Source organism: Acomys minous (assembly GCF_964271855.1).
Source record: "Acomys minous genome assembly, chromosome: 17".
Taxonomy (NCBI): Eukaryota; Metazoa; Chordata; class Mammalia; order Rodentia; family Muridae; genus Acomys; species Acomys minous.
The window spans coordinates 9405885-9420429 of NC_140500.1; the positions used below are offsets into that span (position 1 = coordinate 9405885).

Below are 14545 nucleotides of genomic sequence, written 5' to 3' on the forward strand. Positions count from 1 at the left end.
TGTGAACACTGCAACCCATGTAGTGAAAGGAAAGAACTGACTCCCATGTAGTGAAAGGAAAGAACTGACTCCTGAAAGCTGTCCTTGTGCATCCCACAAACACTGTAGCACAAGCATGTACACACGTGCAAAAAAGGTGTGTGCTGCCATGTCTAGTAAACTAATTTTCAGTATAATGAGGAATATTAACATGACCCATTATCTTCGAGCAGGGAAGAAAATAAACAACTTTGGGATCAATTTTTAGAAAGAAATCTGAGTACCAGTCTTAAAGTAAAGGCACAACTCATCAAGAAGTAGATACATTTAGAAATAATTTAAATGTTCTATAAACTATTTTATGGAGCTAATAATAATAAAATAATCAGAATAACCAGAAAATATTAACAAAATAAAACTCATCAGAATTCCTTAGTTATTTATTTACTTCCCAAATACCAATACAATATGAAACCAAAATGAAATTAACTTCATGAAATTAAATTCTACAATTTGGGATCTTAAAAAAAAAAAAAACTACCATGAAGCACACAGATCTGCCTTGTAAGGTAATAAAAGGATGTACTCACCGGAAATTAAAGGTAATTCTGTAAGAAGAAAGAACATTCAGTTTGAATGTTAGGATTCTAGAGTTGCCCCAGTACACTGACAGGTGAAATGAGGCAAGAAGAAAGGTGAAATAAAAATGCAGGTCGGGTTTTGAACTGACAAAGGCACTGCAGACCACGCACTAGGCCTGGCTGAGAGAAAACCATGCACTACGACGATGGCATTTGCAAGGCAGGAGGAAAATGAAGACGGGAGGCACTGCTGCTTTCCCACAGGGCTGTACCTTCTCACAGGTTCTGTCTGCACCAGGGCAGCATCTAACATGGCCTTCATCCACAGCTCCATTTCCTTTCCTGTATCGGTGCAGAAATAATAGGTCCGCATGTTTGGATGGGCTGCCTGAGTGAAAACGACACCATCACTTTATCATGATAGGATTCTGAAAAAGAAAAGGAAAAGTGGCTCCTTATCTGATCATTACTATGAAATTTCAAAGTAGACTTGTCTTTAAGTAAGCTATAGACATGACTTAAGAAAGGTACAGCACAGTTAGCCTCTTACTGTTTCTTCAATTGCGTATACTTCAAAGCTACAAAAACATGTGTTCTAGGAAGGATGCTCAAATACACATGTGGGGTCTTGCCTCACTCACTCAGCTCTAACCATCTTAACTTGGAACAACCGGTAATTCTCATTCAAGGGTAATGCTTCTAGCCAGCCATGGCACTGGGAGGCTGGGGCATTACTCTAAGGTCAGCCTGAAGCGCATGGTGGCTTCTAGGATGATCCAGAGTGGAGACCCAGTCTCAAAGAACCAAACAACCCAACACAAAAGTAGGGTATGCTTTAGTGTAACCAAAAACATTCTCCCTGCTTGTCAGCAGCACTTTTAGTCTTTAAAGGCAGATGCTGTTTATGTCCCTCATGGATGCCGCATGGACACTTAGGAATAAGTGATTCCAATGGCATCTCCTCCCAGCTTTTCTTTTCAGGTTTCCAAGCTAAAATGCAAACACCTACACATTGAGAGGGTGGAAATGACTGGTGGGCTTTTCCTTTATGATGCTCTTTTAAATCAGGAAATCAGAAGGGAAACAAAATGAAGGCACTGGTGAGACTGGTGCTGTGGGGAGCACTACACACCCATGGAAAGACACAGAAGGCAAGCTGGGGAAGGAGGGGCTGACACCAGGAAGGAGGATACAGTCTCAGTGCCCAGGAAAAAACAAATCCTGTGGTCATTTCCTGTTAGACACCTGAAGACTCGGCCAAGTGAGCACCGGCCACTGCAGCCCAAGCGAGGTGAGGGAGCTAGGCAGCTGGTCGGCTAAGGACTGACCTAGCGCCCCACATCTAGAGCACACCCAGTCCACGGGCACAGACTGTGATGTCCTAACTAGCACAGCTCCATGGTGACATTTGGGGAAAACGGGTGAAGACCACTGTCCACATCAGTGATCCGGGGCAGGAACTGGGCTGGTGGTGAGAAGATCCTGTCCGGCCTGGAGACAACACCAGCACAGCTACTGAGTCACAGCCACCCCCCACAACTGAATCCAGAAACTCTTGCTACTTACCAAGCTGTAAGAGTAGACTCAAAGCCAACAAATGCGGTCACACAGTAGCTCAAAATTTAGGGGAAACACCACAAAAGAAAAGTTGAAACACTAATTACTATTGTTAACAGGCAAAAGAAAATCAACATCAAACTAATAGTTACAGAGAAACTATACCAGACCCCTGTGGCCACTCCTGTTGCTATTTTAACATTGCAGACTAAAATTTTTTTTTCTTCAAATGACTATTACTACTACTTTTTAAGTTTGTATGTGTTGGATTTTTGCCTGCATATAAGTCTGTGTATACATGTATGCAGTGCCCTCAGAGGCCACTGGATCCCCTGAACTGGAGTTACAGATGATTTGTGAGCTGCCATGGGGTGCTGGGTCCTGAATCCAGGTCCTCCGTGCTCTGAACTGCTAAGGCCTCTATTCAGCCCTCACAGAATGCTTTTGCTTGCTATGCTGCAGTTGTTCTTTCTTTTTCCTTTTTAAAAGAATCTAGGAGTCTGCACAAAATGTCCCTCAAAGAGAATAAATTCAATAAACACTTGCTAAATTTACTAATAGATGAAAAAAAATTGTGTTTTCTTTCTTTCTTTCTTTTTTTTTTTTGTTTCCCGAGACAGGGTTTCTGTGTGTGGCCCTGGCTGTCCTGGAACTAGCTCTGTATGTAGATCAGGCTGGCCTCAAACTCACAGAGATCCACCTACCTCTGCCTTCCAAGTAGTGGGATTACAGGTGTGAACCACCATTGCTCGGCCAGATGAAAAATTTAAACCTATGGCTAAGTGTTCTTATTTGAAATTGAATCTTTAAAATTTATTTATTTATTTATTTTTGTGATGCTGGGAGTTGAGCTGAAGCAGGGCATTGTGCAGAGGAGCCACTCTGCCACTGTGGTACAGTCTAGCCCCCGACTTTCCTGTTTCTCCCTCCTCCAGGCTACCTGCTTGCTGTGCTAGTTCACCCAGACCTGAAGCTACTTCCTTGCCCTAAGGCCTTGCTCTAGTGTCACTTCTCACCAGACGTAAGCTTTCTTCATTTTCCTCCTCTTTTAGCTCTATGGTTACTAATAATGCAACATATTAATTAGCAAAAGTAATATACCAGTACAGTGCTGAATATTCTTTAAAACAATTATTAAAATATAACCAGGGGAAACAAACAAAAAAGAAACCCCAAACCCAAGCCAGGTCACCTCTGAAATTTACTTTAACCATAACCCTAAAAGCAAAGAAAATAGCATTTAAAAACCAAAACAAAACAAACACTTGCCACCAAATTAGCATGAAAGTGTACTCTCATAAACAGCAACAGCACAAGCAAAGTCAGAATGATGGTCACAGCAGGGACTCGGGTGGCTTGCATATAGAGGTGTGAGGTGGGTACTATGTACTTGAGAATGTCTTTGAGGCTATCCTAAAACTCTGTAAATACGTCATATTTACAACTCTTCAGAGTTGTCTTCTGCAGCCATGTGTAGTGGTTCAGGCTTTTAATCTCAGCACTCAGAAGGCAGAGACAGGCAGCTCTCTGTGAGTTCGAGGCCAGCTTAGTCTATAAAATGAGAGTCTAGGACAGCCAAGGCTATACAGAGAAACCCTGTTCAAAAAAACCAAAACCACCCAAAATAAAACAGATTTGTCTTCTGCAATACTCTTCCCAAAATGACAAAATTTAAATAGTAATGGAAAGAACCCTGAGCACTAAGACATCTAACTAGCCACAGTCATCCATGATGCTCAGTCTGCCATGCTTTATGGAGAAACGTTTGAACACAGTCCAGAGTATGTTAGTGTGCGCTTCCTAAAAGGACAGCATTTTCTGACAAGACAGTAACATCATTAACCAATAGGCTTTATTTTTATTTTTACATTTTACTTTATTTTGTGTGCATGGCTGCTTTGCCTGCATGTGGGTGTGTGTCAGAAGAGGGCAACGGAGGCTTTGGCACTGAAGTTAGACAGTTGTGAGCCATCATGTGGGCACTGGAAATTAAATCTGGGTTCTCCCGAAGTGTAGCCAGTGCTCTTATCCACTGAACTATCTCTCCAGCTCCACCAATACACTTTAACGGTAAACATCATACCAGTTTTTTTCTTTTTACAATGGTTTATGGATCAATATCTGCTAGTTAACATTTCAAACACAGTGCACTCATTTCCTTACCTTAAAAGCGTATTTGCGGTTGATGTGGTCCTCCGCAGTAAGCATGGCTATCTGAAAACTAGGCAACAGGATACTTCCCAGTATACCCTCTTCCTTCTCATCTAAAAGACAAGTTGGTATTTAATCACACTTTTTGTTCCTTGGGAATTCTGCCACTTGCCCCAAGTTCTAATGTACGCCATGCTCTAGTTGGTCACATCACAATTCGTATGAGGACATTTAGGGAGGTGGGAGCAGGAATCCAAGGATATGGTAAGTAGCTATGTTCACATGAAAAAAGATTTTCAACTAAGCCATACAAATTGTACAACTTAAAAGCTATGGAGTTTTAGGTTTGTCTTTGCTAGTAGCTGAGATACATAGTGAAGCTGAAGGCTTGAGTGACAGACCTACAAAGCAAGCATATAAACTACACCGAGGAAAATCATTGGACATTCATCTCCCACAAGGAATTTGCGGCTTGAGAATGTTTGAGAAACCTGTTACACACTGTGTTGCTAGCATTTTTACCTGTTGAACCACTCTGCTGAACCTCTTCTGTTTTTGTTTTTTGTTTTTTTTTAAAAACAGGATTCCCTCCCCCACCCCCATGAGACAGGGTTTCTTTTTATAGACTTGGCTGTCCTGGAACTCACTCTGTAGACCAGGCTGACCTCAAATTCACTGAGCTCTGCCTGCCTCTGCTCCCACTCTACTGTGACATGTGCATGGCTATCCCCACATAGTATATACATATCAATAATAAATAAAAACATGCACCTTACAGGAACAAAATCATTGCAAAGAATTTGATTTGGTATTCCTTTTGTTATAATTATTATTACGAAAATTTTATTCTAGAAATAAATTATGAATAGTGAACATTTTCTTGCTATCATTTTATACTCTACAAATTGTCAATAAATGTACTGGAAAAGAAGAAAAATACAGACTATTAGGTCATGGGTAATTCTGGAGACAACTCTTAACTTTTCTCCAGAGAGGGAAACTCAATGATAAAAATTATACAGTAAGCCTGGTGCTAACTAAAGACAGACGGCACCACAGGTGATGCTGGGCCAACGGCTCTAGACAAAATGAAATTATATAGGTTTGGTAAATTCTGATTTATCAGTATTCCTCAACCACAATTTACTGGGAAGTGAACTGATGAAAATAATCCTAGTAGAAAACTAATATACATATTTGTCATTTTAGTAGGTGTCCACAGAACCTTGCCATATATCTTTTGTATAATCCAAAGGTAAATTTAAAAACCACAGAGAGGGGACTTCTGGGTAAGATGCAGGAGTAGATGATGCCTACATGTGATCCCATTAGTAAGACTCATCGAAGACAGAACAGACTACCACAGTCAAGGAAAGAGGAAAAGCACTGACAATCCACAGGAAAGAAGAAAGATAACACAGCTCCCGCTGAGAGCCGGGAAGTAGATGCCTTACCTGGAAGCAGTGCGTTAGCTCCTCTGAGTGGTCCTGGGGACTTACCCTCAAGAGCAGGCTGTGCAATAAGCTCAGTAATACAACAACAACAACAACAACAACAACAACAACAACAACAACAACAACAACAACAGCAACAAACCAAACTGCAGGACCTGCAACTTACAACCCAGACTCACGAGCAAGTTAGAAAAGCAAGACAGTATGACTCCTCCAAGGGATCACAATGCCATACCCAACACAAAGACAGTGATGCAGGCAAATGCTGCAAGATTTCAAAGCTAGTAAAACTGATCTATTACCTCGAAGATGGTACAAACAAGTAAATAAACTCGTTCTAGATACAGGGAGGCTAGTCAGTGATGCAGAGAAAGAATGAGCAATGTGCAAGAAAGTTAGACAGGAAAAAAAAAGTGGAAAGCATCACCAGTAGTCTTGGCCAAGCTGGAGAAAGAATTATCAGGAATGAAGGACAAGGCCAACGTTAGTCAATTAATGCTGAAAACCACATACATGAGCACAATGTCCAAGAACCATAACGCAACCAAGAAGCAGAGCCTGGAAACCATGGGGGCCTCAACAGAATTTGTAAACATTACATTTCTCATCCTTGCTTTTAAGTTATAAAGGTTTGATATAAATTTAACACTAGTCATCAAATCTGTTGTTTGTAACTATTTTCACTGTGATGACTGTTTCCTGTTTTGCAGAAGCTTTACTTTAATGTAGTCACATTTCCAAAAAGTCACTGTTGGCATGTAAGCTGCCTGCCCCTAGGTTGCTTAGCAACTTCTGACATCATTACCTGCCTGCCACTGGGTATGCACCAAAGGCCCAGGATAAAAGGACAAACCGGCCATAGCCATCCATCGTTCTCTTGCTTTGTCTCTTACTCTTTCTCTCTTGTACTTTTTCTGTCTCCCTAGGGCACCTGTCCCCCCTTTCCTCCTCTCCCCATGCTTCTACAGTCACTGCCAAGGCCAGTGTCCGAGAGCTTCCCCCAAAGATCTCTTCTGTATGTATTATGGTTTTAGGACTTATGTTCAGGCATTTTGTACCTTGTAAATTGAGTTCTATAAATCTCATTTATTGAACAGATTATCAATTTCCCCATATTGTCCTCTTAGTGTCCTTGCCAAAACTTAGTTGACTATATTTGTTCAGGTTTATTTCTTGGCTATGAATTTTGTTCCACTGTTCTGTTTTTTTTTTTTTTTTTGGTTTTTCGAGACAGAGTCTCTCTGTGCAGCCTTGGCCGTCCTGGACTCACTTTGTAGACCAGGCTGGCCTCGAACTTACAGCGATCCGCCTGCCTCTGCCTCCCAAGTGCTGGGATTAAAGGCGTGCGCCACCACGCCCGGCTTTCACTGTTCTGTTTTTAATGCTGCTTTGGGGGGCAGCGAGGTATTTCAGGTCAGGGTTTCTTTGTGTAATCTTGGCTGTCCTGAACTCACTCTGTAGACCAGGCTGGCCTCAAACTCAGAGTGATCTGCCTGCTTCTGCCTTCCTGAGTGCTGGGCCTGGTTGTACATTGCTGTTTTAATCACTATTACTTTTTAATATAATAGTAAAGAAAAAATGCTTCTGCTAAAAAAAAAAAAGATTCTATAGGGTAGGAACTGAGGAAAAAAAAATACAAATGAGAAACGTACTATATCTGAAAACTCCTGAAATCCAGAGAAAGAGATGAATAGCATTTAGAGTTCCAGAGGGACATCACCAGAGAAAACCTTTTCTATGGCGTATTAATAGCTAAGATGTTAAAAACACAAAGCAAAAGAAAAACAATTATACCAACAAATCTAAGCTTGTGAGAATAACATCAGCCTTCTAACAGCAGTCCTAAGAGAAAGGAAAGCACAAAACCACATTCAAGCTGTGAAAGATAGTAACTGCCAACCAAGACTGTTGCATGCTGCAAAGGTATCTTTTAAAATGATGGATGCTATGATGGCTTCAACCATCCTAACTCTGGCACCAGGGGCAGCTGCCAAGCTCTTCTGACCTGTGTGGGCACCAGGCATGCACATGATGCATGCATAGGAGAGGGAAAACATTCATGACCCATCAGTCTCCTAGTGCTAATGTTAGAGAAAAGGAAGAACAAAGACTGGGCTGAATAAGACCAACTGTTGTCTCCAGATGGAGAATCAGAGGATGGAAGTCAATCTATTGAGCAAATAGGGGTTGAAAATAACAGTGTAGTTCCACTGATACCTGATAAGGTAGGAGTTCAAACCAAAATCGTCAGACAAAAAGAAAGCCAACTACAGCCAAGAAGATACAACAGGGCCAGGGAGAAGGTTCAGTGGTTAAGAACACTTGCTATGCTTGGTTCCCTGCACCCACATATGGCAGCTGACAACTGTCTATAACTTCTGCTTTCCTTGGGCACCAGGCCCACATGTGGTGTACATTCATACATGTAGGCAAAACTTCATACACTAAAGTATGTGCATCTTAAAAAATACAACAAAAATACAGAGGAAGGGAGTAGAAATTCAAAACTAGCCTGGACTAGGCCAGACACAAACAACCCAAAAAGAGATAGATAGATAGAAAGATAGACAGATAGACAGATAAAGTGTGTGTGTATAACACATGGTGGTCCCAAGTAGATTGTTCTCTCAAGAGTGATGCTGCCATATAAGGAAGAGCAGGCTGAAGCAATCTGAAATCTACCCTTCTGACCATGTGAGCTTGTGAGGGCGAGGATAACAGATGCATGCAAGGTGCACAGACTCACTCTGGTAGCCAGATTTAGGAAATATGTGTATAATACACACACATACACATATATACATATGCACATATAATTCCTGTTTTTCATTCTCCAATCCATTATAATATTCACTTGTATAAAATCATATCTACGGGCAATCTATAAACCCACAGCCAGATCTGACAAAATTAAAATATGAAAATCTTAGCTGGCTGTGATGATCATGCCTGTAGTCTTAGACACTATGAGGCTGATGCAGGTTCACTGGCTCTAGGCCAGCTCAGGTATAGTGTATTATGTCATCTCTAAAAAAAGGTACCCAACCAAGGACTCATCTGTTAGGTACTGTATTCAAAGGGAGAGCAAGAGAGTGATGATTCTCTTCACACAAATCAGAAAACAGGAAATAGACCAAAACCAGATCACTCTCCAGCCAGCTGTGGTGATGCACACCTTTCATAACAGCACTTGAGAGGTAGAAGCAGGTGGATCTCTGTGAGCTGAAGGTCAGCCTGCTCCACATCGAGTTTCAGGCTAGCCAGGGCCACACAGTGAAGACCCTGTCTCTCGTCTTTTTCCATACTCTAGAGACTCTGAGCCTTGGGTCAGTCAAGAAAGGCTTTCTTGAGGTTATCTGTTCATTGTAAACAGCAGCAGCACTACGGTCTTTTCTCTTAGGACACATCCAGTGCTTAGCATACACTGCAGTTATGAAGCACTTGATGGACTCACCTCTATAATAAAAGAGGCAAAGGTCAGAAAGCACAAACCAGCGCTTCTTCCACAGCTTCATGCCGGTACTGTCCTGCAGTAAATAACAGATTCAAGACACTTTTGATATACATTTTTGATATGCATGTGCCACAGCCTAATTAAAAGGCCTATTACCAAGCTCTGATTTGCTACTTGCACGGCCAGGTGACTCCAGCACATGTCAAAAGGCCAGAAAGACCAAATGTCTCTACCATAGAGAAATGACGGGACATCTGAGGATGCAGACATGCTGCCTGTGATTTGATCATAATGCTTACGCATATGAAAATGTCATATGGTTCCTAATAAATAAGTAAAGTTCTCATATGTTGACAAAGAAAGTTCAAATAAAACTCCACTGACTGGTATTATGTTAATTATGGTGGTCCCAAGTGGACTGTTCTCTCCAGAGTGATGCGGCCATATAAGGAAGAGCAGGCTGAGGCAATCTGAAATCCACCCTTCTGACCATGTGAGCGTGTGAGGGTGAGGATAACGGCTGCACGCAAGGTGCACAGATTCACTCTGTCAGCCAGATTTAGGAAATATGCTAATCACCAATGAGAAGCAAATGCACTGAAATTATTTGACAGGTAAGATATTAAATGAATGTGTGTGCAAAACCTTAATACACAAACTTAGTGAATAAATACTCCTTCCATCTACAATTAGGTTTTACATATCCTGCAGGAGACTGTTTCTCCTCTGACTAATGCTAAGTGACCTACTTCACAAACCTACCCGGCTTCAAACAAGATCACACATAAAACTAAAAATTACTTTCCCATATTTAATAAGCAAGAATTCTGGAAAAAATCGGATGCCCTCAAAATGCCAGACTTGTTTAGATGTCTGCATTAATACTTCTTAATATATTTCTAGTTAATCTAACAGTGACCTTAAAATGATAGGGATGAAATATGGGTAGAAAGCTGGGTGTGGTGGTGCACGCCTTTTATCCTAGCACTCAGGAGGCAGAGGCAGGTGTATCTCTGTGAGTTCAAGGCCAGCCTGGTCTACAAAATGAGTCTAGGACAGCCAGCGCTACACAGAGAAACCCTGTCTTGAAAAACCTAAAACAAAAAACAAACAAACAAACAAACAAACAAAAAAACCAAACCAAGCAAACAAAAAGAAATACAGGTAGAAAAAAAGTCCTAAGTGTAAAATATTTGTCTTTTAAAATGAACAGCACCTCCAAAGGAGAAACTAAAAACCAAAGGGACGTGTGTGTGAATGGGCTATATAATTTTCAGTCTTAATTATATTTGTTCTTTGGAACAGAAAAGAAAGCCTTGGCTGTCCTAGAATAGATATGTAGACCACCCAGGCCTCAAACTCAGAGATCCAGGGCTAGAGAGATGGCTCAGTGGTTAAGAAGAGCATTGGCGGTTCTTCCAGAGGACCTGGGTTCAGTTCCCACCCCCCACATGGCAGCTCACAACTGTCTGTAACTCCAAGATCTGACAGCCTCACACAGACATACATGCAGGCAAAACACCAAGGCACATAAAATAAAAATAAATAATTAAAAAAACAAACAAACAAACTCGGAGATCCGCCTGCCTCTGCCTCCTGAGTGTTGGGGAGGCATGCATCACCACACCCAGCTAACTATGAATTTTAATGAAGGAATGTTATTAGGTCTACCAAAAGCAATAACCAACTATGAAACTGATCTGCAAGGTCACTAAGTCATTGATGTAATTAAACAACTTTTCCTTGTCTTTGGAATTGAACCCAGGGTGGCTTTGAACTCTTGCCCATGCCTCCAGAATGCAATTACTCAACTTGGTTGAAAGTGCTTTTCAACATGGGGTAACCACAGGTTTGGGGGACTATACTGAGATATACAGCATCTATGAGATGTGCCAATGAGGTCAGGTAACTGGTATGATGCCTAGGGTAAGGGAGAAGAAAATCAGGTAACAGTTTGGATGCTGAGTGTGTCATCTCAGTCACTGGTAGCTATCTGTCTGTAAATGAACCCTAGTTACTAAAACCCTTAGTCATCAACTTCCCAGCCAGGAGGACTTTAACCCTGCTTCACCCAGGTGTCTGAGAATGGACAGAAAGGCATACCTGCTTATATAGCCAGCCACGCCTGACCACAGGCGCATTAGGATTCCTTTTAATTGAATTAGACCTTTTTCCAAAATTATGAACCTTTTTGGAGGCCCGTGATGTCTAGACAGGAGAAAGCAGGACAGAACATGTAGCGTTAAGGGCTGGAACTTTAATATGTCTTCATTTTGCAATTTTTACCTTTAACAGATTTCTCTGTTACTTGCAGGAAAAATTACAATTCCAGTTTTGCTTGCTTATTTCAAGTATAAGAATTGTACACAACGAAATGTGATTTCTAGGCTACTATACTGATTTTCCCTCTAAAAGTCTGGTTGATTCAACAGAATGTCCATTCTCTTATACAAACATCCATAACGTTTGCAAAATTACTGAATCTCAGCTCAACATCTAAAAGAAATGTAGGTCATTAAAATTTCATTAATTTATATTTGAAGCTATTCTTTATGTCAATTACTGCCAATATAATTAGTACCATGCAGTAATAAAAATGTAATTATTATTTTCTAATTCCAATTTTTAGTCTATAATGAGTAATAGCAAAAGACACAAACTAGTACTTATAACCAACTAAACATGAGCAGAATAGCTTACCCTGCCCACGGGGCTCATGGGATGCCCTGTGTAGTCTGAAGCCATGTTGTAATTGGAAGCTTCGTTTACTATACTGATGGGTCGCTCCTTTTTTTCTTCAGATGTCATGGTTGCAACAGTCCTGAAAAAAAAACCAATGCTACAGCCTGCTGTCCATGTGAATTGCTTCACAGCAGTGCTCCCTAAGGGATGAAGGTATCCTTCTTTTAAATAGTTTGACAGTTGGTATCATGAAGTAATACTTAAGTTTATCACCACTTTAAGTAAAACCAACACTTCTACTGCTAGCCCAATGTAAGTCAGTACCATATTTATATAGGCACTATTGCGGATATTCTTTTTGGTAACCCAAGTGGGAAAAAAAAATCAATTACAAGGGTTTGAGCTGGGTGACACTAGTCACAAAGCACTGAGCTCAATCCTATACACCTGCATTTGAATACACACGCGCGCGCGCACACACACACACACAATGTTATTTATTCTAGTGTTAGAAATAACTAACAGCTATGAACAATTCTATGACATGTAATGGTAGGAAATGGAGGGGGAGATGTGGCAACAAACAAACGAAAATTTATAGAAAATGGTTAATTATCACAGCCCCAACCTGAAGGGTGAGAAAACAGCTCACTCAGCTGACCAAAGTTTGCAAGTTTCTTTCGCTGACATCCTGAGCTCTAGAGCTGAGAGTCAGAATTTAAGTTCCCATGAAATAGCTTCTAAAATTACATTCCTCAGGAAAAGAATTAGATCATGTTCCTCTGCAGTGTGACATGTGACCACACACGGAAAGATAAAGTGTTAAGCTGAGTTTCCACAGTCCCATGTGACCTGAGAGCAGGTACTCCACAGTCCCATGTGACCTGAGAGCCGGTACTCCACAGTCCCATGTGACCTGAGAGCAGGTACTCCACAGTCCCATGTGACCTGAGAGCAGGTACTCCACAGTCCCATGTGACCTGAGAGCAGGTACTCCACAGTCCCATGTGACCTGAGAGCCGGTACTCCACAGTCCCATGTGACCTGAGAGCCGGTACTCCACAGTCCCATGTGACCTGAGAGCAGGTACTCCACAGTCCCATGTGACCTGAGAGCCGGTACTCCACAGTCCCATGTGACCTGAGAGCAGGTACTCCACAGTCCCATGTGACCTGAGAGCAGGTACTCCACAGTCCCATGTGACCTGAGAGCCGGTACTCCACAGTCCCATGTGACCTGAGAGCAGGTACTCCACAGTCCCATGTGACCTGAGAGCAGGTACTCCACAGTCCCATGTGACCTGAGAGCAGGTACTCCACAGTCCCATGTGACCTGAGAGCAGGTACTCCACAGTCCCATGTGACCTGAGAGCAGGTACTCCACAGTCCCATGTGACCTGAGAGCCGGTACTCCACAGTCCCATGTGACCTGAGAGCAGGTACTCCACAGTCCCATGTGACCTGAGAGCCGGTACTCCACAGTCCCATGTGACCTGAGAGCAGGTACTCCACAGGTCTCTCTACTTACTGATCATTCACAACAAAGATGCAATTGTCCTGGGATGGCTGTCCTGTGACTGGATGCTTGCAAGTCACTTTCCTTTCATTGTGGCTGAAAATAAACAAATAAAAGAAGAAACAAGTTACGTATGTCTATAATCACAAACATTTTTCTAATATTCTAGTACCAAAGCACCCACCTTAAAATTCTGACATTAGAGTCATTGAACAAACACATGGAAGTGCAGCACACAACAGTATTAAGAAGCCCACCCCTCATTTGGTCTGTGACTTCAGCCCTGTTTCCTCACTATTTCATAAGCAAAGTCCCATTGACCAGGCCAGTTACCACTGTATCTTGTACGTCACAAATGAGACACGAACAGAAAGAATGAGCATTTACCAGCCTCCTTTAACCTGGACACAACTCTGGCACATTTCAGAGAGCAAAAGCTAAGTTATGTACGGGACAAAGTTAAACAGCGCAGGGACATCGGCACACAAAATTCCCATAACACTTCCATCAAGTGGCATATTTAAATTAATTTATCCATTAGCAGTTTCACAGAAGTATGCAGTACATTTGGTCACACTCACCAGCCTCACCTCTCTTACCTCCCCTCCTCTGTGTTATTATACAGAATTTTTTTAAACAGATACCTACTTGGCCTTGTGAGAGGTAGCAGGCCTCCTGCTAGTAGCTCCCAGGCACTGTCTTTTTAGTACAAAGGAGGGTATATGATCCCACTCAAAGACAGGCAGAGAAGTCAATGATTCCCAGACCCTTCTCAGGGCTACCAAAATGAGCCTCCTGCTTACCTACAAACCCCATGTTCACACTGTGTTTGCCATTCTTTCCACAGCTCATCAGGTTTGTGTTGGGCTAGATTTTACTTCCACAAGCTCAAAACCAGACCAAGAGTACCCGTGGTTTCGCTACAACCCGTTTTTGGCAACGTCTTGTACAGAGGTTCATAGACTAGAGAATGAACTGAGCATAGCACAAATCTAGTGTTTGCTTACACCTTTTTTAAAAAATCTGTGGAAAACCCCTACAAATACAGAAAACTATCTAGCAGACACGGCCACCAAAATTGACAAAAGCATACATCTGGATACATCTCCAATAGCCACCAGTTGCTTTTAGCTTATTGGCTATTTATGAAACCCACCCACCCAAATGATACA

At 41.8% G+C, this 14545-nt stretch overlaps 1 protein-coding gene across 26 annotated transcripts in view; it reads right to left on the minus strand.

The window, feature by feature from the left end:
• The window catches only part of PLEKHA5 (pleckstrin homology domain containing A5), a 183200-nt gene that overhangs the window by 69199 nt on the left and 99456 nt on the right, over window positions 1-14545 (minus strand). For 18 of the 26 annotated variants that reach the window (XR_014776231.1, XR_014776232.1, XM_084766241.1 and 15 more), the window contains 7 exons: window positions 13386-13469; window positions 11877-11997; window positions 11280-11384; window positions 9177-9249; window positions 4281-4381; window positions 833-948; window positions 570-587 (listed from right to left, as the gene is read on the minus strand). Coding sequence is in view for 24 of the 26 variants with exons in the window: in XM_084766241.1 (XP_084622367.1) it covers window positions 570-587; window positions 833-948; window positions 4281-4381; window positions 9177-9249; window positions 11280-11384; window positions 11877-11997; window positions 13386-13469 (618 nt within the window). In the remaining 2 variants the exon portion in view is untranslated. The remainder of the gene's footprint in view (window positions 1-569; window positions 588-832; window positions 949-4280; window positions 4382-9176; window positions 9250-11279; window positions 11385-11876; window positions 11998-13385; window positions 13470-14545) is intronic. The other 8 variants (XM_084766242.1, XM_084766234.1, XM_084766240.1 and 5 more) reach the window with 1 other exon arrangement.